Here is a 21834-nt window from a genome sequence, read left to right as displayed (position 1 = left end):
AGGAATAAATAAACAAGGAAAAAATGAGTGCATGGCTTGTGCACTATTTGGCACTTATATGCCCCGGGCCCAGAGATTTCGCCCAAGGCCCCCACCAGGGAGAGGTACTCTTAGCAAAGTGACTTCATACCCACCTCAAGTCTGTTGGGGAGCCTCTTGGCAGGGCTTAGGAAATAGTTACTAATATAGGCAGGCCATCGAGTGGGCAGACTGTGCGGGGCAGGTCTGAAGGCTAGGAGGCCAGTGAGGGGGCAGTAGCCACAGTCCAGATGTGAGGGCTGACGACTGAGCTGAGAGGGACCGCAGGTGACAGGAAAGCAGAGGGAGGGCTCATTTGCTTGTTCGATCACTCCTCCATTCACTCAATCATTAATTCATCAAACCTTCCCTGAAAGTTTTCTCAAGCCTTCTCTTCTCAGTGCTTGTGGGGGCAGGGGGGTACAAAGGGGGTGTCAGAGAAGGTGGAGGCTGAGTTTGCCAGACTGGAAGGATCCATGAGATGGACTCTGAGATCCTAAAATTCCAATTCAGGGGCTCTGAATGGGAGGCTCTCTCCTCCCCAAAAGTCTTCCACGGATGTGCCAAGGTTTGCAGACAAGCGTATTTATCATATTCTTCAAATTTTTTTTAATGTTTTATTTATTTTTGATATATAGAGAGACAGAGCATGAGAGGGGGAGGGGCAGAGAGAGAAGGAGACACAGAACTGAAAGCAGGCTCCAGGCTCTGAACTAGCTGTCAGCACAGAGCCTGACGTGGGGCTCAAACCCACGAACGTGAGATCTGACCTGAGCCGAAGCCGGAGGCCCAACCGACTGAGCCACCCAGGCGCCCCTATCATATTCTATTTATAATTAAAATTTTTAAGTTTATTTTATTTGACAGAGAGAGAATGAGTGGGGGGAGGGGCAGAGAGAGAGAGGATGAGAGAGAATCCCAAGCAGGCTCCGTGCTGTTAGCAGAGAGCCCTACTCAGAGCTCAGACTTAGGAACCATGAGATCATGACCTGAGCCAAAATCAAGAGCTGGACACTGAACCAACTAAGCCACCCAGGTGCCCCTGAAATGTGCTGTTAGGCATAATTATTTCTGGGGAGTAGGACCAGGGAGAAAGTGTTTCTCACTCTTTATAAAGGACTGTATAGTCCTTTTGTTTTTTACGGGCATTTACCACTTTTGAAAAAGTAAGCATCCGAAAGAAAATTTCCTAACTTATTGCAAAATCAGAAGGAGGTGGGAGCATTGCCTCCCTCAGCTCTAGAAGGATGGGCATTATCCCTACCAGCACCAAGTGCTGGGTGGAGAAGCCAAGGGAGGACAATCGGGCAGGAGAAACTCCGTGTACAGAGGCTTGGAGGAGAAAGAAAGCCATCAGACTGGCAACAAGAGGCAGATCCGAGTATTGAGAAAGGGGTGCTCCAAGGGAGGCTGATGTCTGATGAGATGGGGGCTTTGATGGACGTGAGTGGGGAAGGGGAGAGGCGAGGAGGTGAAGGCATGTCGATGGTGGCACGAGGGGGTAGGTGTGCTCTCTGCCAGGCCAAGGAGGAGCCGGAACTGCTGCGAGCCCCAGGGTCCCACAGCGCCCTTCCAGCTGGAGCGCAGGGAGGCTGGGCCCCGGGCAGGAAGCAGTGCAAAGGCCGTGGGGTGACAGCGTCTGGAATGCGGATGGGGCATCTGCTCTGAATCTTCCCCACGCCCCACTGAGATGGACACTGCTGTGCAGACAGGGAAGCAGGACCAGAGCTGGGAAATAACTTCCTCCAGGTCACACAGAGCAGTCAGGCTCCAGCGGCCGACCTCGCCCCATCACCCTCTATGGCCTCTCCACTCGGCTTCCTAGGACAATCACGGGATGAAATCAGATAATGCTGTCGGACTCTTAGCCACATGCCCTGTTTCCAGAAAGTGCCCCAGCAGTGGGAGATGTTATCAGTCAGGGAAGACTTCTGGGCGGGGGGGAGATAAGCGAGGGAGGTGGGCATGGGAGACCGGGGCTTTCCAAGAGGGCCTGAGTGAGGAAGGCAAGTATAAAAAGGGCTGTTGAGGCCTTGGGGCATCTCCACCTTGGCATTGGGGCAGAGACCTACCTTTAGGAGCCGAGAGAGCCACGCTAAACACATATGACAAATGAAAATATTTTAAAAGGTGGCAGTAACAGTCCAAGGTGGCATTCTCATTAAGGAGAGGACAAGAGCTGCACCCCAGCCCCAACAAATCCACACTGCCCAAGACACAGGACGTGAAGCACAGAGCTGGAAAGAATTCCTTTATTTGGGGGCAGTGCCAGGCCAGGTGGGTAGGAGGGGGCAGGCACAGACCCCGTGCCAGGCAGAGGGCCCATGGGATGATGGGTAGAGACAGGAGGTGGTTGAAGCTGCTCTCAGCTGCAGGTACCAGGCCCCGGACAGGAGCGGATGTCAGCTGTCAGGCACTGCGCCTGCTTAATGCCCACAGGGGCCAGAAGTTGGTGGCCAAAGTTTCTCCCGCCCCCAGCGCCTCTACAAGGGGGCCAAGAGGGCAGCCTCTTCGTCCTCCTTGCCCTCAGGGTGGGATCCAGGCCTGAAGGGGGTCAAATGCTGCAGAGGCCAGACAGAGAGGCCACTCAGGCCAATGGCCCTGCCTCAGCTGGGGCTGAGGACCCCCACTCCCGGCAAGCAGGCCGTGGCCGGAAGAGCACACTTTAATGGAGGCTGCAGCAACCTGCCCCCCCCCCACACCCACGGCACACGGGGGCCTTCGGGGCAGCTCCCCTTCTTAGAGGAAAACCAAACCACACACATCCCAGGCTCCTGCCTGCGGCCACAGAGCTGCAGAACGAAGGCTTGCCTGGGCTATCACCTACTGGCTCTCCTCTCTGCTGGCAGCATGAGGGACAAAGACAGATGCGCTCAGCTGGGCTCTCAGACACAGGGCCCAGCCTGAGTCCTGGCCCCAGCCACCCAGGGGCAGAGAGAACCCAAGTTGAAGAGAAGTGTGGCTCACATGGGTGATGTTGGGAAGAAGACACTGCCCTTGGCGCTGCCCCACTGAGAAGCCAGTGCACTGGCACTAAAGGGGACCCAAAAGGCAAGAGTGGAGTGGGGGAGTGAACTGGGACCCTGCTGGCGGGCCAGGTACTCACAGTGTCTGGTAGGTGCTGTCCTTGGCCTTGAGGAAGCGCAAGACGAAGAAGGCCGCTGCCTGCAGGCTCAGCACGAGCACGATGCCCCCGATGAAGCTGGCCCCATCAAAGCCAGGGCCGTGGGCTTCAGGGACTGGGGGGCTCCCTGCAGGGTGCAGGTCATAGCAGGCCACTGTGGCCCCGGTTCCTAGCCCTACCCCCAATAACCAGCACAGGTCACCTGGAGGCCCCAGTCCTCACAGTGGGAGCCTTGAACAGCAGGCAGCCTTGAGCAAGGATCCTATGGGCAGTTGGGAAGTGCCTGGTGGGAGGGACAGGCCCGGGTGGGGAAGGGGGAGGCCTTGGCTCCAGCCCTGGCTCTGCTCCCAGCTTGATGTCTTTCACACCCTCTCTGGGCCTCAGGCTCACATGGTCCTGATTGCAATGAGCTCTCTTCCAGCCCCCCATCCCACACTGGCCCTGTAGGGTGAGGGTGGACCCAGAATTTGGGCATCCAGAGCCCTTCCGCTCAGAGCCTTTCTTTTGGCCTCAGCTCTCAGGGTTCAAAGTCTGGATACAGGTGATATAGTCCCTTTTCAGGACTCCTAAGTCCCCAGATCCTGGAGTCCCCTAGCGTCAGAGGCCTTAGACAAGGAAGAAGGGGAGGCCCACACCCTACCAAGTGGGTCAATGGAGACAAGATGATGCATGTCAGAAGGAGAAGTTAGGTTCTGAGGGTGAGACCTGTCCAGTCACCTCACAGCTAAGACAGAGCCAGTCTCACAGCGTCCCCTGACCCTTTTCCCAGCCCTGTCTTAGGGCCCATGTTGCCAGAATGGCTGGGTGGCTCCCAGCTGTGCCATGTTAGCCATCAACTCCCACCAGGGATTCGATTTCAGGCCCTAGGCCAGGTGCCAGGGCAGGGCAGGACTGGTGGTAGAAGATCATTCTGGGGCAGTGGAAAGGGGGCCAGCTAGGAGCTGGGTCCACCTCCTGGAGGGGTACAGCTTCTGTAAGGAGGTCTGAGAATATGAAGGGCAAAGGGGGTCCCAGCTATAGCTCAGGGAGCCCCGAGAAGGACACTGGGGGAGGAGGAGAGGGAAGAAATGAGCTGCCCAAGACCGATCTGGGGCTCAGCAGGAGGGAGCTGGGCCATCAATAATTCAGCCTCCAAGATCAAGTTTCTGGCTTTAATTAACCAAAAGCCTCTGCAGCCATCCCTACCAAGCCTGGTGACCTGCAGGTCCTGAGGGGCAGTGGGAACCAAAGGCCAGAGTCCTTGCTTCTGCTCTGCCAGAAGCCTGCTTTGTGACCCTCTCCAGGGGCGGGGGTGTGCAGTAGGTAGGTAGGCACTGAGCTACATCTCCTTGAACCTGAGCCATACACCCTTCAACACCAAGGGCAGGTCCTGAGAGGGTCAGCTTGAGCTCCCAGAGCTGGTGGTGCTGGGGAGAGGGGATAGGAGCCATCATTTCCTGATTTCCTGATTGTTTCTATGCGTCACTGAACTAGGCACCATACACCAGCTCATAAAATCCTCGCAGCAACTCTGTGAGGTCTTACCCAGCCCATTTTACAGATGTGGAAACTTCTCCTTGTCAGCAACAGAAGTCCCAGGGCAGAGGTCACAGAGCACATAGTGCCTGAGCCCAGCTCTGTCCTGGCTGGCACCTCTAGTCCTCCCACCACTGCCATTCTCCCAGGGAGCACCTACCTGTCGTGACTGTCTTTGGTTCATAGGTGGGGTGGTGGTGGGCAGCTGGAAAGACAAAGGAATCCATACTAAACCAGCCCTCCCGTTCCCTGAGTCCCACCAAGACCCCAGCCCAGGCCAACAGCTGGACTTCTGACTCAGATCTGGCTCCCTGTTCTGGGTCCAGCTCCACCTGACATACTTTCAAGCCTTAGTTCACAGAGTTCTTCCTCCAGAGGTGCCCTCTCTCCATCTCTGCCTTTAAGGGCCATCTCTGATGCCGCCCCCCCCATCAACAATCCCCCCCCATTCCCTTCTGAACTTCTGATTCTGAAGTCCTGTGTTTTAAATTAGACAAGATAACTCCATCCCGTCTACACATCTGTCCTGGACCCTTGGCCAAGCCAATTTTCAGATGGGAAAACAGGCCAGAAGGGGGAAGGGACTTCTCAGCTAAAGGCAGAAATGCAAGTGGACCCAGGTGTTCATGGGCACAGTCTGCTCCCAGAAACAGATGATATAGTCCCTTTTCAGGACTCCGAAGTCCCCAGACCCTGGGGTCACGGAAGACCCTGGAGAGAGGCTGATTGCTTCCTGAAGGGCAGGCTCTGGCTTGGGGACACCTCAGTCCCCTCTCTCCAACTTAGGCAAGCGGGAGTCCCCTTACCTGGACATGACTCTGAGCGGTTGTAGACAGAGCAACCTTCCTTGACCACGTCAGCTCGGGCCACACAGTGTCCTAGGTGGGAGAAGGTGTAGGGGAGAGATCTGAGGAGAGGGGCCAAGGCTCTGAGGTGCAGAGCTGGGGGCCCTTGACTTGGGTAGGGCCCAACTCCATACCTGGTTCCTCTGGCTGACACTGCTCCCACACGCAGCCCGAGAGGTTGTGCGCTTTGTGCCCCTCCACACAATGCTCACAGAGCTTGAACTGTTTGCAGGCCCCTCCGACAGCTGGCCAGATGTTCATTCGGAGCAGGGCTCCCCGCCCAAAGCCTCGAGCTCCTTTACCTGGGAGTGGGAGCGAGTCCTTGAAACTGAGCTGCAGCGACCCCCCCCCCTTCCTCACCACTGTGGCTCTCACCCCCTTACACACGTACACTCACCTGGATCCCCTAAGCCCCACTACACACCCGGAGTTTCCACAAACACATGGTTACACACACCCACAACCTCCCCCACATTCACCCAGAGTCCCCCTCCTTTGCATACACCTGGGGTCCCCGGACACATGTGGAGCTGCTGCCCCCAGACACACCTGGAGCCTCTTACATACTCGTAGCTCCACACAGGGCTAGAAGCCCCTTCAACCACCCCTGGAGCCCTGAACTCATCTGGAAAGTCCCCTCCTGCCACCCAACCCCAGCCCTGACTGCTTCAGAACAGGCGGCTGGACGAAGGGCAGGCTCCCCCTACCCCTGCCCGGGCTGGGCCCTCAACCAGATTCTGGTCCGCGTTACCAGCCACAGCGAGCTGGGCGCACAGGAGGAGGCAGCAGCAGCCACCACAGAGCGCGGCCCGGAAGGCGCGGGGTCCCGACGCGGCCATGGGCGGGGCGGGGGCTGGGGGTCGGCCGAGAGCTGGTGAGACACGTCCCTCCCGGACTCGGCTCCGCTAGGCTGTGGGGAGCGAGACCCAGGCATCCTGGGCGTGGCCAGGTGGGCGTGGCCACTCCGGGGCGGAGCCAGTGGCACGGCTGGGGCGGGGCCCGGTTGTCGGGGGCGGGGCCAGATAGGGGAGGGGCTAATGGACGCTGTGTCCTGGAACTCTGTTCGGTGATCTGGGGCGGGGCTCGGACAAAAGGGGGCGGGATCTAACGCTAGCAGCACTCCTGGTCTTGGGAGCCCCCACCAACAGCTTTAGGAAAAGTCTGCTCGGTAGAGAGTTATTATCCCTGCCTCATAGGTGAGGAAACCAAGGCTCAAAAGAGGTGAGTGGGTAGGTGGAGGTCACAGTGACAAAATCGATGGCAAGTGAGGTCACTTCCCCGCAGGCTGGGCCTTGTCGAGTGAAACCCACCAACCAGGCCCCACTACTGGGGACTGGCTTCAGCTGGCCCCTAGGCTCTGGCTGCCCACCTTGCTTCACCCTGGCATTCTACTCTCTTCTGCGCCTCAGCCTCCCACGTCTGCCTCCAACCCACCCACCCTCTGGTCTCATTAGTAGTAGGGCAGTTGGGACTTTACACGGACTTCCCTTCAGCCTCGACTCCTGCCCTGGCACCTGCCTCCTCTGGTTCTTCCCCCTCTGCGGCTACTTCTCAGGCTCCTCAGAGGGCATCTCCTCTTTCTCTTTCCCCTCTCCTCTTTCATGTCCACTCTCCTTCTTCCCCTTCTCTGCTGCTGCTTCTTTTCCTCTTTTCCTCTTTTCCCCTCTTCTTCCCTGGTGGCCCGGTTCCTTCCTGAGCCCTAGTCCACCTCTCCTGGGGCCGTTTTGGCCATTCTTCTGCCAGTTAGTTCCCATGTGAAAGTCATCAGGTCTCATATCTCCAGCTCCAACTCCCTCCCCAGCTGCCTCCTGTAACTATAATACATAGTTCACACTATTGACCTCTTACTATTATCAGAATATACATTCCTCTAAGAGCTTTTACTTGCAGCTTCTCATCTAATGTCCACAACTGCCCTCTAGGCATGGGTTTTGTTAGCCCCAATTTGTGGGCTTCAGAGGTAAAATCAGGGGCACCTGGCTGGCTCAGGCAGAAGAGCATGTGGCTCTTGATCTCGGGGTCGTGAGTTCAAGCCCCATGTTGGGTGCAGAGATTACTAAAAATAAATAAATAAATAAGCTAAAAAACGTAAAATCACGTGCTCAGGGGCACATGGCTACAAAGGAGGGGCCAGGACATGTGGCCAGGATGTAAGCCCAGGATCCAGTGGGTCCGTCTGCTTCGTGGGAACCTTCACCTGAGTAGCCTCAGGCCTCTGAAACTGCCGTGTTTCTCTTCCCCACTCAGGAAAGCCCCTGAATGGACACCATGACCTCATCTCCATCCCCCCTCCGTCTCAGCCACATCAACTCTTTCCCTCTTCAGAGACTTCGTACTGCCTTGCCTTCTCCTTGGAACTCTTCTTTTCTCTCTTCAAATGTCTTGTTCCATGACCTCCCTACTTACAAGAGAGCTCCAGGTTATTCTACATGCTACTTCTTTTTTCCCTCAGAATATGTATCGTATGTATTACTACTCTTTTGTTTTCTAGGCTATGATTTCAGTGAAGGTAGAAACTATGTTTATCTTCTGTAGTTAACGCCCCATGCACTTAAGTGCTAAGTAGGTGTTTATTAAATAACCATATTGTATCATGTTGTGACTTTGTACCTTTCAGTCTGTCCTTCTGGTCTGTGAGACCCTCAAGGGCCCCCTAGTTAATATCATATTAAGTATCTATTTATAGACTGTCCATCTTTCCCCCATCAGAATGGAAGCTCTGTGAAGAAGCCAAAGATTTTTGTTCATTGCTGTATCCTCTGTGCCTAAAACCATGCCTGGAAAATGGCACAATGCTTAATAAATATTTATTGGATGTTGAAAATGCAGGGATGTGATGTGGGGGCTTCTGTTTGGCTCAGGTGGTAGAGCATGCAACTCTTGATCTCAGGGTTATGAATTTGAGCCTGATGTGTGGCATGGAGTTTACTTACATTTTTTTTTTTAAGAGAGAGAAATAAAATGCAAGGATGTAGCCAGATCAGCTCTGTCCATAGCATCCACTGAAAGCCCAGGGAATTTTCAGTGAAAACTGGCTGATTGAACAAATGGGTCTGTGCTAAGAATGTGTTCACTGACGATGCCCAGATCCTTGGGACTCGGAGAAGAAGCTTGTGTGAATGTTATTTGTGCCTCACACACACACACCCACCTCCCATGAGAGCCTAGACCCACGGGATTCCCCAGATTGAAGAGAGAATGTAAAGGAAGAAGTCTTACCTGGAGGCGAGTGCTCACGGCCATCTGGTGGTCACCTGGGGAACTGCAGGCATTGTCAGCCCTGGTTAAACTTCACTCCCCGCCCTTTCAGGGGAAATAGATGGTGATGTTTAGGATAGAATGGAAGGTACAGTGGATTTGATTACACGTACACTGTTTTCAGATCCCAGATTTGCCATCTACTGTGTGATTTGGGACAAGTCCTTCAGCTTCTTTAGACTTCAACTATGAGATGGAGATCAGGGTTGTGGTAAGCCCTGGGATCTAGTCTGGCACCTGGTCGGTGGGAAGGACTGTACAGGGTATCAGTGGTGGGAAGGAACCAAGGAGGGGTGGCAGAGGGCTTGAGGAGGAAAGAAGAGGAAGGGCTGCAGATAGTAGCCCTTTAGGGAACAGAGACCCAGTTGGCGGTGATGGCCTCCATTTTCCCATTGACATAGGGCAGTTTTGGAGCACGGAGAGAGTGCCCATGTGAAAATCCGTAACTTCGCTTGAGCCTCTTGGGTCTCTGGAGTTTCTCATGACTAGAAATATCACTGCCCTCTTTTTCTTCCTGGTTGCTTGAGGATCAACTTCCATCTTGAATGACACTGTAACTCTATGGATCAGGACATTCTAGCCAACAAACTACTTCAGTGGAAATACGGTCACTGATGTTCTTTACCCTGAGAAGGCAACAATACCTAACTTTGAGAAAAACTAGCCAAAATGTACAAGACCACGCTAGATGTCATGCTTTTAAAACCTTTTTTTAATGTTTATTTATTTGAGAGAGAAAGAGACAGTGTGACTGGGGGAGGTACACAGAGAGAGAGAGAGGGAAAGAAGGAGAGAGAGAGAGAGAAAGACACAGAATCCAAAGTGGATTTCACAGAACCTGACACAGGGCTGGAACTCACAAACTGCGAGATCATGACCCAAGCTGAAGTCGGACGCTTAACCGACTGAGCCACCAGGCACCCTAAATGTCATCTTTATATTTCAAGTCAGAACCCATTTTGATGGTGGCCCAACTGGCTTGGGTATAATTTACAATTCTTTGGATTATGCAAAGAAAAACGAACCCAAAGATAGCCTTGCAAAACATGGTCCACATGAGAAGAAAAAGACCTCAAGAAAACAGCAAATGGCCCAGGAGAACAGAATGAAGAAAGTCAGGTCTCCACACAGGCCAATGTTGGTGTAGAAGAAAAGAAGTAGTGAAGAGTCCACAATGACCTTATCTGTGGTGATTGTGCAGACTTTTCATGAGAGGATTAATAAACTGTGAAAATTTGTTTCTTTTTGAATATTTGGGCGCATGCACGCATGTGCGCATGCGCAAACGGGGGAGGGGCGAGAGGGAGGGGAGACAATCCCAAGCAGGTCCTGCACTGTCAGTGCACAGCCAGATGTGGGGCTCAAACCTACGGACCGCAAGATAATGACCTGAGCAGAGATCAAGAGTGGAATGCTTAACCGGATGAGCCACCCAGGCGCCTCTAGCTATTTGAGAGAGAGAACACATCCCAGTGAGCAGAGGAGGAGAAGAGAGAAAGAGGGAGAGAGACAATCCCAAGCAGGCGCTGCAATGTCAGCGCAGAGCTCAATGCGGGACTCAGTCCCGTGAGCCCATGAGATCACGACCTGAATTGAAATAAAGAGTTGGAAGCGTAACTGACTGAGGCACCCAGGCACCCCGTTTTTTAAATGTTATTTATGAAAAAAGAATTAAAGAACTATCACTGCTACTCAGAATGACAGAAAATAATCCCTCATACTACTCTTTCCTGCCAACCTCCCAGCCTCTTTCCCTATCCCGGAGCCCCCCTGGGTGGTTGGGACCCAGCTCTGATGGGAGAGCAGATACCTGAGGTCTGGGGGACTGATGGCCCTGTAGTCTCTCTCTACGGCCACCCCACCTTTCTTGCAAGTGTGCCTATCATTAGTCTCCGCTTTCTCTAGTTGCTGCTTTTTACTTTAACCATCCAATCAACAAGTATTTGTTGAACACTTACTATATGCCAGGTTCTGTTCTCAGCACAGAACAGAACAAAGTCTCTAGCTTCATGAAGCTTATATTCTGGTGGGGCTGACCCGTGGTAAAAAGAAAATACATGAGTAAAGATAATTTAAGGAGTCCTTAGTGCTCTGAAAAATAAAAAATCAAGGAAAGTGGGGGAAGAGAGATAGGGGAGGGGTAATCTAGGACAGCTGTCAGGGAAGAAGAAGTGACTTGAAGGCAAAGGCCTGAATGAAGTGAAGGGGTTCTAGGCAGAGGGAAGAACTTTGCAAGGACACCCTCACCCATAATCTGTGCCCTCAGTGGCCATGTTCCCTGGGGCTTTTCTCCTCACTCTCTGCTCCTGCCCCTGTGTGATATCATCTGCCCCTAGAACCTCAATTATTACCTGCACACCTATGCCTCCCGGGTGCCCCCCTGATGCCAGGTAGACTCTTGGTAGCCCACACAGCCAGTGCTGATGTCACGCCAGGCCCTCCCAACAGGCCCTCTGGGTTCCTTAACCGCTAACCTGATCCCTGCCCTCCACCCCCATCCCACAGGCATGGATGGTTCCACTGAGCATCAAAGCCAGAGACAGAGGAAAGAGAAACAGCCAGTTCCTCTCCCCCAGGCACATCTGTCACATCTGGAAAAGTCAGCTGGGGTGGTGCATGTCCCTGAGACAAAGGATGGGCAGGGCAGGGCAGGGGAAGACAGAGCCCCTTCTCCGTGCACCCTCCTCCAAGCCAGGATGCCTAAGATGGGAGGTTGAGGGGGGCCAGCCCAGGGGACTGAGCTGCCGGGTTTTCTGTGTCCAAGTTCTTCCCGGCTCCCCTTCTCCTGCTGCTTCGGGGAAGTGTCCCCCCACCCCCAACCCTGCTGGCTTTCCAGATCCTTGAATAAATAATTCAGGTTTTGAAATCTTGCCAGGCCCACCCCTCCCGTGCTGGGAGAGCGCTATTGGGCTGACATGAGTGACGTCACCCAACTCCTTATCCCAGCCCCAGCATCACGAGGACCTGCCCTGACAGCAACTCACCTGCCTGGTCACTGTCAGTCTAGACCATCTACCCTGTCCCTCTCACCCTGGGGCTCATTCACCACAGTCACCTGGTCTCTTCATTCCAGGACCTTACAACCCTCTTATCTTTGTTTTGTCACCTCAGTACCTCAGCACTTGTAACAGGGTCATGGTGACCTGAAGTCCTATCATCTGGACACTCAATCTTCCGTTTCCCTCACCACCGCCTCTGCCACCCTGGGATCCCTGAGCCCCATCATGTCAGTCACCTGACACTGCTATGGTTGCCCTGGGGGCTTCCCTTTCTATGGCAGCGTCCCATAGCCACCATCCTCCAAGATCCTGTCACCGTGCTCATACTGTCACTGCCACCCACTTCCCTGCTCCCTCGTACTGCTGTCACCATCACCCCAGGGCCCCATCATCTTGGCAACTCTCGTCATCCTCGCCGAGGACGTCCATTCAGCCTCATCACTCGGTCTCCGTCACCCGAATTTCATCCGTCCCTGCCACCTGAGGGTCCCATCACCCCACGGCCTTTCCGGGACCCGTTTCTGCTCTCCCTACATAGTCCCCGCGGCCTCCCGGCGACTTCTCCGAGGCTCTCCCACCAGCGCCCCCCGAAACCCCGGCCCGCAGAGGGCGCCGCTTCAAGGACAGCGCGGGCCGACTGGGGAGGGGGCGGGGCCGCGGCCACGGTCGCTTTTTATGAATGGGGGAGCGGGCGGTGCGAGGCCTCATTACTATGCCGCGCGACGCGCGCTGCGCCCCAGCGCGACGCACTCATTGGCCGGCTGGGCCACTGACGTCACCAAACCGGTGGCCGGGGGCGGGTCGGGGCGGGGTGACTCACGCCGCTTCTCCCGCGGCCGCGGGGGCTTCTCCGGGTCCGCGCACACCCTGCGCCGCCCGGACCCGAGCAGAGCTTCCCCGCGGCCCGGCCACGCCAAGTCCCGAGAGGTGAGTAGAGGACCCCGCACTGGCACCAGGCGTCCGGAAGGGCACGCAGGATGCTGGGGCACTGGGCCGGCGGACAGGCTCCCAGCGGCTGGCCGAGGTCGGAGGTCGAGACCCCGAGCCCAGAATCTGGGGTAGCAGGCGGGGGACCCAGTGTTCGGGTGCTGAGAGCCGTCAGCTGGGTGACCCCGCGCGGGGTGCGCACTCTTCCAAGGCCCCGAGGCCCTGAAGAGAGTGATGCTCCTTTGAGATTGGGCCGGCAGGAGGCATCTGGGGCAGGGACCCAGGCGTCCGAGCAGGAGGCGGTGTCTGACTTAGGGATCCAGACTTACGGACAGGATGTGGAGTCAGGCCTAAGATTCAGGTGTCCGGGCAGAAGGAGGGGTCTGACTCAGGGATTCAGGCCTCCAGTAGAGGGTGTCTGTTCCAAAGACCCAGAGGTTCAGGCAGAAATAGGGGTCTGGCGAGGACAGAAGTCTGGGACGGTGTATGGGGGTGGAGGGGGGGCTGAGTTCCTAGGTGGCGATACCCTAGGAGTGGCCAGTGGGGGCCGGCAGGAGCTTCACGCGCATTCCTTGGGGGCGGAGCCTGAGGCTGGCAGTGCAGAGACTCGTGAGGGGTCTGGTGAGCCTCAGAAACTGAGCGTCATCCGAATCCAGAGGAAGCAGAGCTCCCCTCAGTCCGGAGACATTTCCCTTCCCCAGTCCTGGACCTACCTCACATCTTCTGGATCCTATGGGTCCCCATCCACTAATGGTAGTCCTTCATCTGGTTCTTTTCTAGTCACACACATGGGAGAAAGAGGCCTGCAGGACCCAGGGACTTGGAAGGGAGAGTGAAAAGACTCAGGACTGGGATCTGCTGGAGACCTAGTGGGGGTGTGGATGTGGGGGAGACACAGGTATTCCGGAAGGAGCCCTGGGGCGTGACTGGGGGACATGACACTGGGACCTAGCCAGGTATCCTGAGGAGATACTCTTACAACGTATCCTGAGTGGCACTTCATCCCCTCCAGACCCCTTCGCCCAGCACCCTGCCCTACCAACTTCTCACAGGGCCTTTCTCCCACAGGTACCACGATGTGGGGTGCAGGCAGCCCCCTGGCCTGGCTCTCCGCTGGCTCAGGCAACATGAATGTGAGCAGCGTGGGCTCAGCAGAGGGGCCCACAGGCCCAGGCGCACCGCTACCCTCACCCAAGGCCTGGGATGTGGTGCTGTGCATCTCGGGCACCCTGGTGTCCTGTGAGAATGCCCTGGTGGTGGCCATCATTGTGGGCACTCCCACCTTCCGCGCCCCCATGTTCCTGCTGGTGGGCAGCCTGGCCGCGGCTGACCTGCTGGCAGGCCTGGGCCTGGTCCTGCACTTTGCTGCTGTGTTCTGCATTGGCTCGGCGGAGATGAGCCTGGTGCTGGTTGGCGTGCTGGCGATGGCCTTTACTGCCAGCATCGGCAGCCTACTCGCCATCACTGTCGATCGCTACCTTTCTCTGTACAATGCCCTCACCTACTATTCGGAGACAACAGTGACTCGGACTTATGTGATGCTGGCCCTCGTGTGGGGGGGCGCATTGGGCCTGGGGCTGCTGCCTGTGCTGGCCTGGAACTGTCTGGATGCCCGGGCCACATGTGGCGTGGTATATCCACTCTCGAAGAACCATCTGGTGGTCCTGGCCATTGCCTTCTTCATGGTGTTTGGCATCATGTTGCAGCTCTATGCCCAGATCTGCCGCATCGTCTGCCGCCATGCCCAGCAGATTGCCCTCCAGCGGCATCTGCTGCCCGCCTCCCACTACGTGGCCACCCGAAAAGGCATTGCCACACTGGCCGTGGTGCTTGGCGCCTTTGCCGCCTGTTGGCTGCCCTTCACTGTCTACTGCCTGCTGGGTGATGCCCACTCCCCGCCCCTCTACACCTATCTCACCCTGCTCCCTGCGACCTATAACTCCATGATCAACCCCATCATCTACGCCTTCCGCAACCAGGACGTGCAGAAGGTGTTGTGGGCCATCTGCTGCTGCTGTTCCTCTTCCAAGATCCCCTTCCGGTCCCGCTCCCCCAGCGATGTCTAGCCATATCTCGGTGACCCTTCAGCCCCGATCACTACGGAATTCCAGAATGTTAGGTCCTCCAGGGCTTTGTTCCAAACCCCCCAGCTCCACACCCCGAAGACCCAGCTGGTTCTGGAGTTCTAGGACATTGGGTGTTTCACAGGATTCTGTTCAGAGCCCTACAGGGCCCAGCTGGCTCCATGGTTCTCGAATGTTCAGGTGGCCAGGGTTCCAGTCAGAAATGTCCCACAGCCCAGCTGGCTTGGAGTCCCAGGATGCTGCTGGGTGTTTTACAGTGCCACTCCAAGTCCCTGACCTTCAGCTTCCCTTGACCTTAATCATGTCACTTTACTTTTGAGTTTCTGAGCTAAAGAGTCAGAGAGGTTAGTCACTCAACTGCCTAGATAGGAGAAAGATGTATCTCTATATATGTGCACATACACAAAGAGTATCTATTTATACTTTATTTATTTACTTATTTATTTATGGGTGGTAAGGGGGAAAAAAGAGACCTACACCTTGAAATCCAGGCCATACCAGGGTATCCCCAGTCCCCAGACCCCCATTGCTGACCTCAGTTCCTAGAGGGGGAAAAAGGGAGAAAGAGAAACCACGTATTTTGTTATTATTTTTGCTTACTTTTTATCGAAGAGATCATAGAAACCAGAGCCTTCTCCCCAGGCCCGCCCCTCTCGGGTTTGCTGGGAGAACACACCAGCCTCTGGTTTTTTATTTTTTTAAGAAACCATCACCTGAGCAACCGAGAATTCCTCTGCGCTGGGGGCTGGCTGCCCTCTGGTGGCCGTTTGGGGGAAACTGCAGCCCGGCCAGGCTGCTCCGACCACTTGACCCCAACTCCACTCCAGCCTGGCGTCCAGCGCCCCAGCCAGGACCTGGGGGCCAAGCCCCACCCTGCGGTGCCCTAAAGGAGGCAGGGTGTGAGCCAACACCTGATTCCTCTGCCAACCGGGGTATGGCCCTCCAGTGCTTCCCTAATCCTATCCCTGACCCATCCCTCAATAAAGAATGATTTTGTGATAAATGTTTCTGACTGTATGCGTGAAGAGGGTGGAGGGGGGCCGATGTGGGGTGAGCCCAGAATGGGAGGGTTAGGCCAGGCCTGGGAGCCTGTTGAGGGATCTGGGGAGCTGGAGACCCATGGTGGCGTGTGGCTGGCCGGTGACATGGCCACCCCTTTAGAGGATCTAATGGGCCCCTCTCCTCCGCTCAGACCAGGGCACTGCCAAGCAAGGGCCCCCACCTTATCCTGGGGTCGGGAGCCAGGGTGCTAGACCTGTCTTGGGTTGAGGATGCCCATGTTAGCTTTTTTTTGGAGGTTTAACATGACGTATATGCTCAAAGCATGTCCATTTCCTTAACAGCTCCTTTTAAAATCTTTTTTTAAGGGCACCTGGGTGGCTCAGTCGGTTGAGCCTCCGACTTCAGCTCAGGTCAAATCTCACGTTCGTGAGTTCAAACCCCACGTCAGGCTCTGTGCTGACCACTAGCTCAGAGCCTGGAGCCTGCTTCCGGTTCTGTGTCTCCTTCTCTCTCTGCCCCTCCCCCTCTCATGCTCTGTATCAAAAATAAATAAAATATTTAAAAAAATAAAATATTTTTTAAATGTTCATTTATTTTTGAGAGACAGAGAGACAGAGCGTGAGCAGGGGAAGGGCAGAGAGAGAAGGAGACACAGACTCTGAAGCAGGCTCCAGGCTCAGAGCTGTCTGCACAGAGCCTGACACAGGGCTCAAACTCCCGAACTGCAAGATCACGACCTGAGCTGAAGTCAGCTGCTTAACTGACTGAGCCACTCAGGCACCCCACTAACAGCTCCTTCTAACTGTGGGTGTTTACTGTCTGCCAGGCACTGTGTCAATGCACTACATATGTTATCACATGATGCCAAACAAGTATCCTATGGTACCGGGAATGTTTTCTCCATTTTGCAGATGGAAAAACCAAGGCTGAGGAAGGGCTGGTGACTGGCCCAAGGGAACAGCTGTTTCCACAACCTGTGCTCTATTGGCCAACAGTCTCTCATCTCCTTCCTTCCGGAGGCTGGAGCTTGGGATGTTCTGGACCCCGATTTGTACTGGGGTTCATTCTCAGAGCCAGAGGCCACATTTGGGAGGAGGTTGGATGGAATACGGTCATTCTGGAGCTGAAAGAGCTTCTTTTCTATCCAAAGGTGAGTGATGGTAAGTGTGTGCATGTACCGTTGTGTGCATTTGAGGACGTAAGTATGCAGGACCCTGAGTGTGGGTGTTTTGGAGCCAGAAAGAGTATGTCCACCAGGCAAGGGCAGGAGCAGGTTTTTTGGGAGCGTGGCTAAAGAGGAAGCACTTGCCTAGCAAAGCTTCTCAGCCTCCCAGGCCTCACAGGTAGGCAAAGCCTAGAGACGGGACCCTCGGGGCACACCCCTCCATTATACAGATGGGGAGACTGAGGCCCAGAGAAGAACAACCACTTGCTCAAACCCACACAGCTGTGGCAGGCTAGGACTCAGGTCTTTCTCTGGCTAGAGCTCCTTCGCCTAGTATTCAAGGCTCCTTCCCGACAGGGGCCACAGGACTCCAAGGAGAGTGGACATGCCAACAGGGGCTGGGTCAGAGCTGGTGGCAGGCAGACACAGCTGCAGTCCAAGTCAGGTCAGGTGGAGTCTTTCTTTCCCCACCTTCCTGGAAGGTCCCTGGGGGAAAGACCCCCACTGAGCAAACACCTCCCCCATTGCCAAGCTTTGGTCCAAACATTTTACACATCGCCATGGCCCTATCGGTGGTATCATTGCTCTTCCCATCTTACAGAGGAGAGAGTTGAGGCTCTGAGAGTAGAGGCCCACATTTACTCACTACTGTCCTTATGGACAGCTTGAGTTTCAGCTCGGGGAGACAGTAATAAGGAGACAAATTTAAGATTTGGCAATGTCAGAGAGTGAATAGTTCTCAGAGAAAAATAAAGTAGGAAAGGGGCACAGGGAGTACATGTACTCTGTAAACAAGGGCTCCCAAAAAAGGCCTCACTGAAGGGGACATTTGGTCTGCTTAAAGTCACATAGTAAAGAGTTGAACTGGGGTGTGAACCCAGGTCCATTTGACTCCAAATCTCTGTTTCCTGGGTAAGGAAGTGAGTTTCAAGAGCAACTCAGAAAGAGCAAGGAAAGAAACTGGGGCAGAGAACCCTTTCCCCAGGCTGGGGAGAAGCTGGGGGTCTCCGGGCTCCCCCCAGACCTCTGGAACGGGTGGTGTGTAGAGGGCCTCCTTACTGCCTCTCCCATGTTCCCAAGGAGCCCCCACCAGGGGAGACCGGAAGGAGGGGGTCCAGGAAACCATACTATTCCAGGCAGGCTCTGCCCTTCGCCTCCCCTTCCCAGCTTCGGTATCCAGGGCTCCGCAGAGCCTAAGCCTTTCTGTCTGGGAGGGCCTGGGGGTACCCCGCGCTGGGGGTTCTCCTTGGCTTGCCCAGGTGTGGCTGTGTGGTGGGTCCAAGGCATTTCTGGGGGCCTGCATCTGGGGTCTCTCGGCTGTGGGTTCTGGGCCCGCGCTGAGGGATATCTGAATCTGGCCCTGGGGTTGGAGCCTGTGTGCGGGGTGGAACTGGCTGGCTTCTCCTTCTTCCGGGGATTCTGAGGTCCTCTCTGTTCCCCTACCCTGTGCTTCCTCCAGGAAGCCTCCTTGGCTAAGTCCTCTGATGGCCATGAAGATGTGGTTTCTACAACATACCTTGCTACGCTTCTCGAGTAAACGTCATAGAGGTCTTGACCTCTTTGTCAGGATGGGGGCCCCTAAAGGCAGGACTGTGTGTCCCTGAGAGAAGGGACATGCCTGTCCTCTCAGAATGAAGCCTTCTATGTCTCTTTCAGTCCCAGTTCATCTGGTACTCAGCCTGGAGCTGCTTGGCGCTGCACGCCTGGGTGCGTGTGTGTTTTTGGGGGGGTCTCCAAGCCCCTGACACTTTTCCAACCCCATGCCTGATCCCACCCAACTGCAGAGGCTTGGGAGGGTGACCTAGGCAGTGGGAGGGGGTCCTCTGGATTGGGAGAGGCAAGGGCTGGGGTCCAGAGCCCTGCCTTCCTGCTTGGGTAGGCCCTAGGGCCCATCTTTCCTTCTCTTCTTCCCAGGTCCTGTGTGGGGGAGGGGAGGAGCCCTGCATGCTGAGCCCCCCCTGGGGCCATGACCGCCTCTCCCTGCAATAAGTGAGGAGACAGCAGCTATTAATATAAGATGAGTTCACGGGCTCACAGCTTCCGCGGGCTGGAAAACAGGCTCCCGGGGCTGGGGGCTGCGGCAAGGCTCACCGTCTGTCAGAGTCTCTCCTGGAGCACGGAGCCCGCCGGCCCCGCGGGCCCCAGCTCCCTCCCTGCTGAGACCTGTTAGACATGCAGACCTAGGAGTACACACACATGGGCACACACAGGCACCCATGTGGGGGCCCAGGCCGCTGGCCATTCAGAGAAAACACACATATGCAAATACACGCAGACGTGCATGTATACTCAGACGTATCTGCACACTGGTACACACACTGCACACACGGATGTATCACTGCACGCATGCTAATAGACCATGTCGACTTCACGTGCACGTTTGCATGCAGATGTACATACTTCAGTTTATGTACATGCCCTCACACACGCGAGTATACACAGAGGCTTACCCTTGTACACACGTGTGCACAACGGTCCGGACATGCTTGCACACCCAGAACCATCTGCACACCACTGCACACCCACATGCATACAGGCACACAACTGCACACGTATATACAGATGGTATCTGGTCAGGTATACACACTTGCAGACCCAACCACATTTCAGAACTTGAACGCCTGTATATATGTCCTTTTGCACACAGTGTACACACAGTGTCACACAGCCTCCTCGCTGCTATCGGTGCCTAGCAATCATGAATTCACAGGCGATCCTCAGTTTCCAGCCATTAGGCTGTTTCAGCCTCCTCGCCTCCTCTCTCCCTCCTCTCTCCCCTCCCCCACCCCCATGACAGGCAGCTAGTGCTCCTGCCAACCCCAATGCCTGCCTTCAGCTTCCCGCCCCCCCAGGGGTCCCCAGATCCCTGATTAACCCCCTCACTAATTGGCCACCAGCCCCTTGACTTTGCTGCAGGCCTTCTCGGGAGCTGGGAGTGAGAGGCTGCAAATTGGCCAAGCAGGATGGGTCTGGGGAATAGAGTGCGGGGGTGGGGTGGGGGTGCTGGGAGCCCAGGGCCTCGCTGGAGCCAGAGCTTAGGTGAACACTGACATCACAGTCCCTCAGGAGGGCACCCCTATGATTCATGCGTACACAGTCACAGGAAACCTTCCCTGCACACATTTACATACGCTTCCCAGTCATGTGCATGGATGTGATTCACTCTTTTTTACACAAATGCATGTATTTGCATTTACACAAGTACATTCAGGAACAAACCCAGTACGTGTGCAAACATGTTACACGTACATAGATTTACCTGCCAAGTATATACCGAGAACATTTATACATGTACATCCAAACACACCTCCCCTAAGCACACAGTCACGTGTATACAGGCTTGCAAACATGTACTTAGATGTTGCACATGCCTAACAACATACTAAGTGTACTTGTGGGCATATGTGGACATACATCTACATGTGAGCACACAACCGTGGAGTCTAGGCACGCGTGTGCGCACCACTCGTGTGTGCGCGCGCGCGCATACCCTCATGGACGATCTAGCCGCCTCGGGCTCTGCAGAGGAAGCCTGAGGTCTGCCCGGTGTGCTGGTAGGGATGGGGGTGACGGAACCCACCCAGGGTGCAAGTTGTTGGTTCCCCATCTCCACCTCACCGCCTAACCCTGGGACCTCCGCTGGATTCCCCTCAGCCTTCAGGGGTCCAGACAGAAGGGCAAAGCTTCTGGGATGCCTGGCTGGCTCCATCAGCGGAGCATGTGACTCCTTGATCTTGGAGTTGTGAGTTCAAGCCCCACATTTGGTGGAGATTACTAAAAAAAAAAAAAAAAAAAAAAAGCAGAGCTTCTGGCTTAGTCTCTGTTGTTCCTCTCTCCTGGATTCTGGGTCTAAGCCCATAGGGTGTTCTACCCTCTTGGAGGCAGCTTGGGCCTATGAGAGGATTTCTGTTTCCATACCTGCTGCCAACTTGCTGTGCGACTTTGGACAAGTTGCCATGCCTCTCTGTGCTTCCTCTCCTCAACTGTAAAACCGTTGGGGTAATGCTTATGGATGTAATTTACTCGGGCACATCTGTTTGGGAGAGGTGTTATTTCCCAAGATGGTGAGAGGCCAGGGTAGAGGGGTCGAATACGTCATAGTCAACTTAACTCTTCATTGAATAGGTGAGGAAGCTGAGGCCCGGGGAGGGAGCAGCGAGGTGGGGGCTAAAAGACCTGACCCCTGGCTTCTCAGCCATGGAGTCTGCTTCTCTATAAATACATACCCAGTGTGAGCAGGTGTGTGCACAGTTCCCAAGGTTAAGGGCAGAGACGGGAGGGGGTGTCTATGGAGGACTCCTGCCACCAAGGTACTGAGAAACCTACCATGAAAGATTCCTGTGGGTGCGAGGACTGTTTTGGTTTTGTTTTTTGTTTTTTTTTTTTGGCCTCCCGATTCAGACCTCTCTCTAGACACCTTCATCTCCTGGGGCTGAGGGGCAGTCTATGCGGAGCACCTGAAACTGCTCCCAGCCTCATTATCAGGAAGGGAACTAGCTGACAACTACCTTGGAACAGAAGTCACAGGAAACGGTGCCAGGTTGCCCTGCCCACTGGGCGGCCAGGAGGGGGCAGTGAGGAACTGGTGGAGGCAGCGCAAAGGGAGGGGTGGCTCCCGAGGACCGTGTGAGGTTTGCTCGAGACGACGTGTTCCTGTAACTGTGTGCAGATCTGATCTGTGCCCTTGTTTGCACAAGGGCAGGGCTCTGTGTACGGTGTGTGCACGTGTCCCTGGGCCTGGGTTCTCAAGTGTGTAGGTGTCGTCTTGTTGTGCATCCTTGTCTTTGTGCATAGATGCGTGCACTGTCACAGGTGTGCGAGCGTGTGCTGAGCAGGGTCTGTGGGAAGCCCCGGCCCACACCCAGGGGCTTCCGGGTGCACTTTGCTCCCGGGCAGC

At 55.2% G+C, this 21834-nt stretch overlaps 2 protein-coding genes and 1 long non-coding RNA gene across 7 annotated transcripts; 2 read left to right on the top strand and 1 right to left on the bottom strand.

Annotated features, from left to right (window-relative positions):
• Positions 1 to 2243: 2243 nt before the first annotated feature.
• Positions 2244 to 6480, bottom strand: CD164L2 (CD164 molecule like 2). 5 transcript variants are annotated; one of them, XR_003912411.1, is made up of 7 exons: positions 6254 to 6476; positions 5637 to 5804; positions 5464 to 5535; positions 4818 to 4862; positions 3125 to 3269; positions 2782 to 2857; positions 2244 to 2579 (listed from the first exon to the last, which is right to left on the bottom strand). XR_003912411.1 is itself a non-coding variant. In XM_029949465.1 (7 exons), exons 1-6 carry the CDS (start codon positions 6339 to 6341, stop codon positions 2842 to 2844), a joined length of 534 nt encoding a protein of 177 aa, XP_029805325.1. In that variant the 5' UTR covers positions 6342 to 6475; the 3' UTR covers positions 2244 to 2579; positions 2830 to 2841. The 5 variants fall into 5 exon arrangements, 4 of the variants coding, with proteins under 4 accessions (XP_029805325.1, XP_029805326.1, XP_029805327.1 ...); XM_029949465.1 differs by having other exon boundaries at positions 2830 to 2857; positions 6254 to 6475; XM_029949466.1 differs by lacking the exon at positions 2782 to 2857 and having other exon boundaries at positions 6254 to 6471.
• Positions 6481 to 6607: 127 nt separating this feature from the next.
• LOC115299920 lies at positions 6608 to 8096 on the top strand. Its single transcript, XR_003912412.1, has 2 exons — positions 6608 to 6723; positions 7750 to 8096. It is a non-coding gene; the product is annotated as an uncharacterized LOC115299920 (long non-coding RNA).
• A 4484-nt stretch (positions 8097 to 12580) lies between these two features.
• On the top strand, positions 12581 to 15773 carry GPR3 (G protein-coupled receptor 3). The gene is made up of 2 exons (XM_029949464.1): positions 12581 to 12686; positions 13755 to 15773. The coding sequence occupies exon 2, from the start codon at positions 13763 to 13765 to the stop codon at positions 14750 to 14752; it is 990 nt and encodes a 329-aa protein (XP_029805324.1). The 5' UTR covers positions 12581 to 12686; positions 13755 to 13762; the 3' UTR covers positions 14753 to 15773.
• Positions 15774 to 21834: the final 6061 nt, after the last annotated feature.

This window comes from Suricata suricatta, chromosome 8, assembly GCF_006229205.1.
Source record: "Suricata suricatta isolate VVHF042 chromosome 8, meerkat_22Aug2017_6uvM2_HiC, whole genome shotgun sequence".
Taxonomy (NCBI): Eukaryota; Metazoa; Chordata; class Mammalia; order Carnivora; family Herpestidae; genus Suricata; species Suricata suricatta.
Note: the sequence above shows the minus strand (reverse complement) of the source record. Positions and strands in the feature narration are given on the sequence as shown.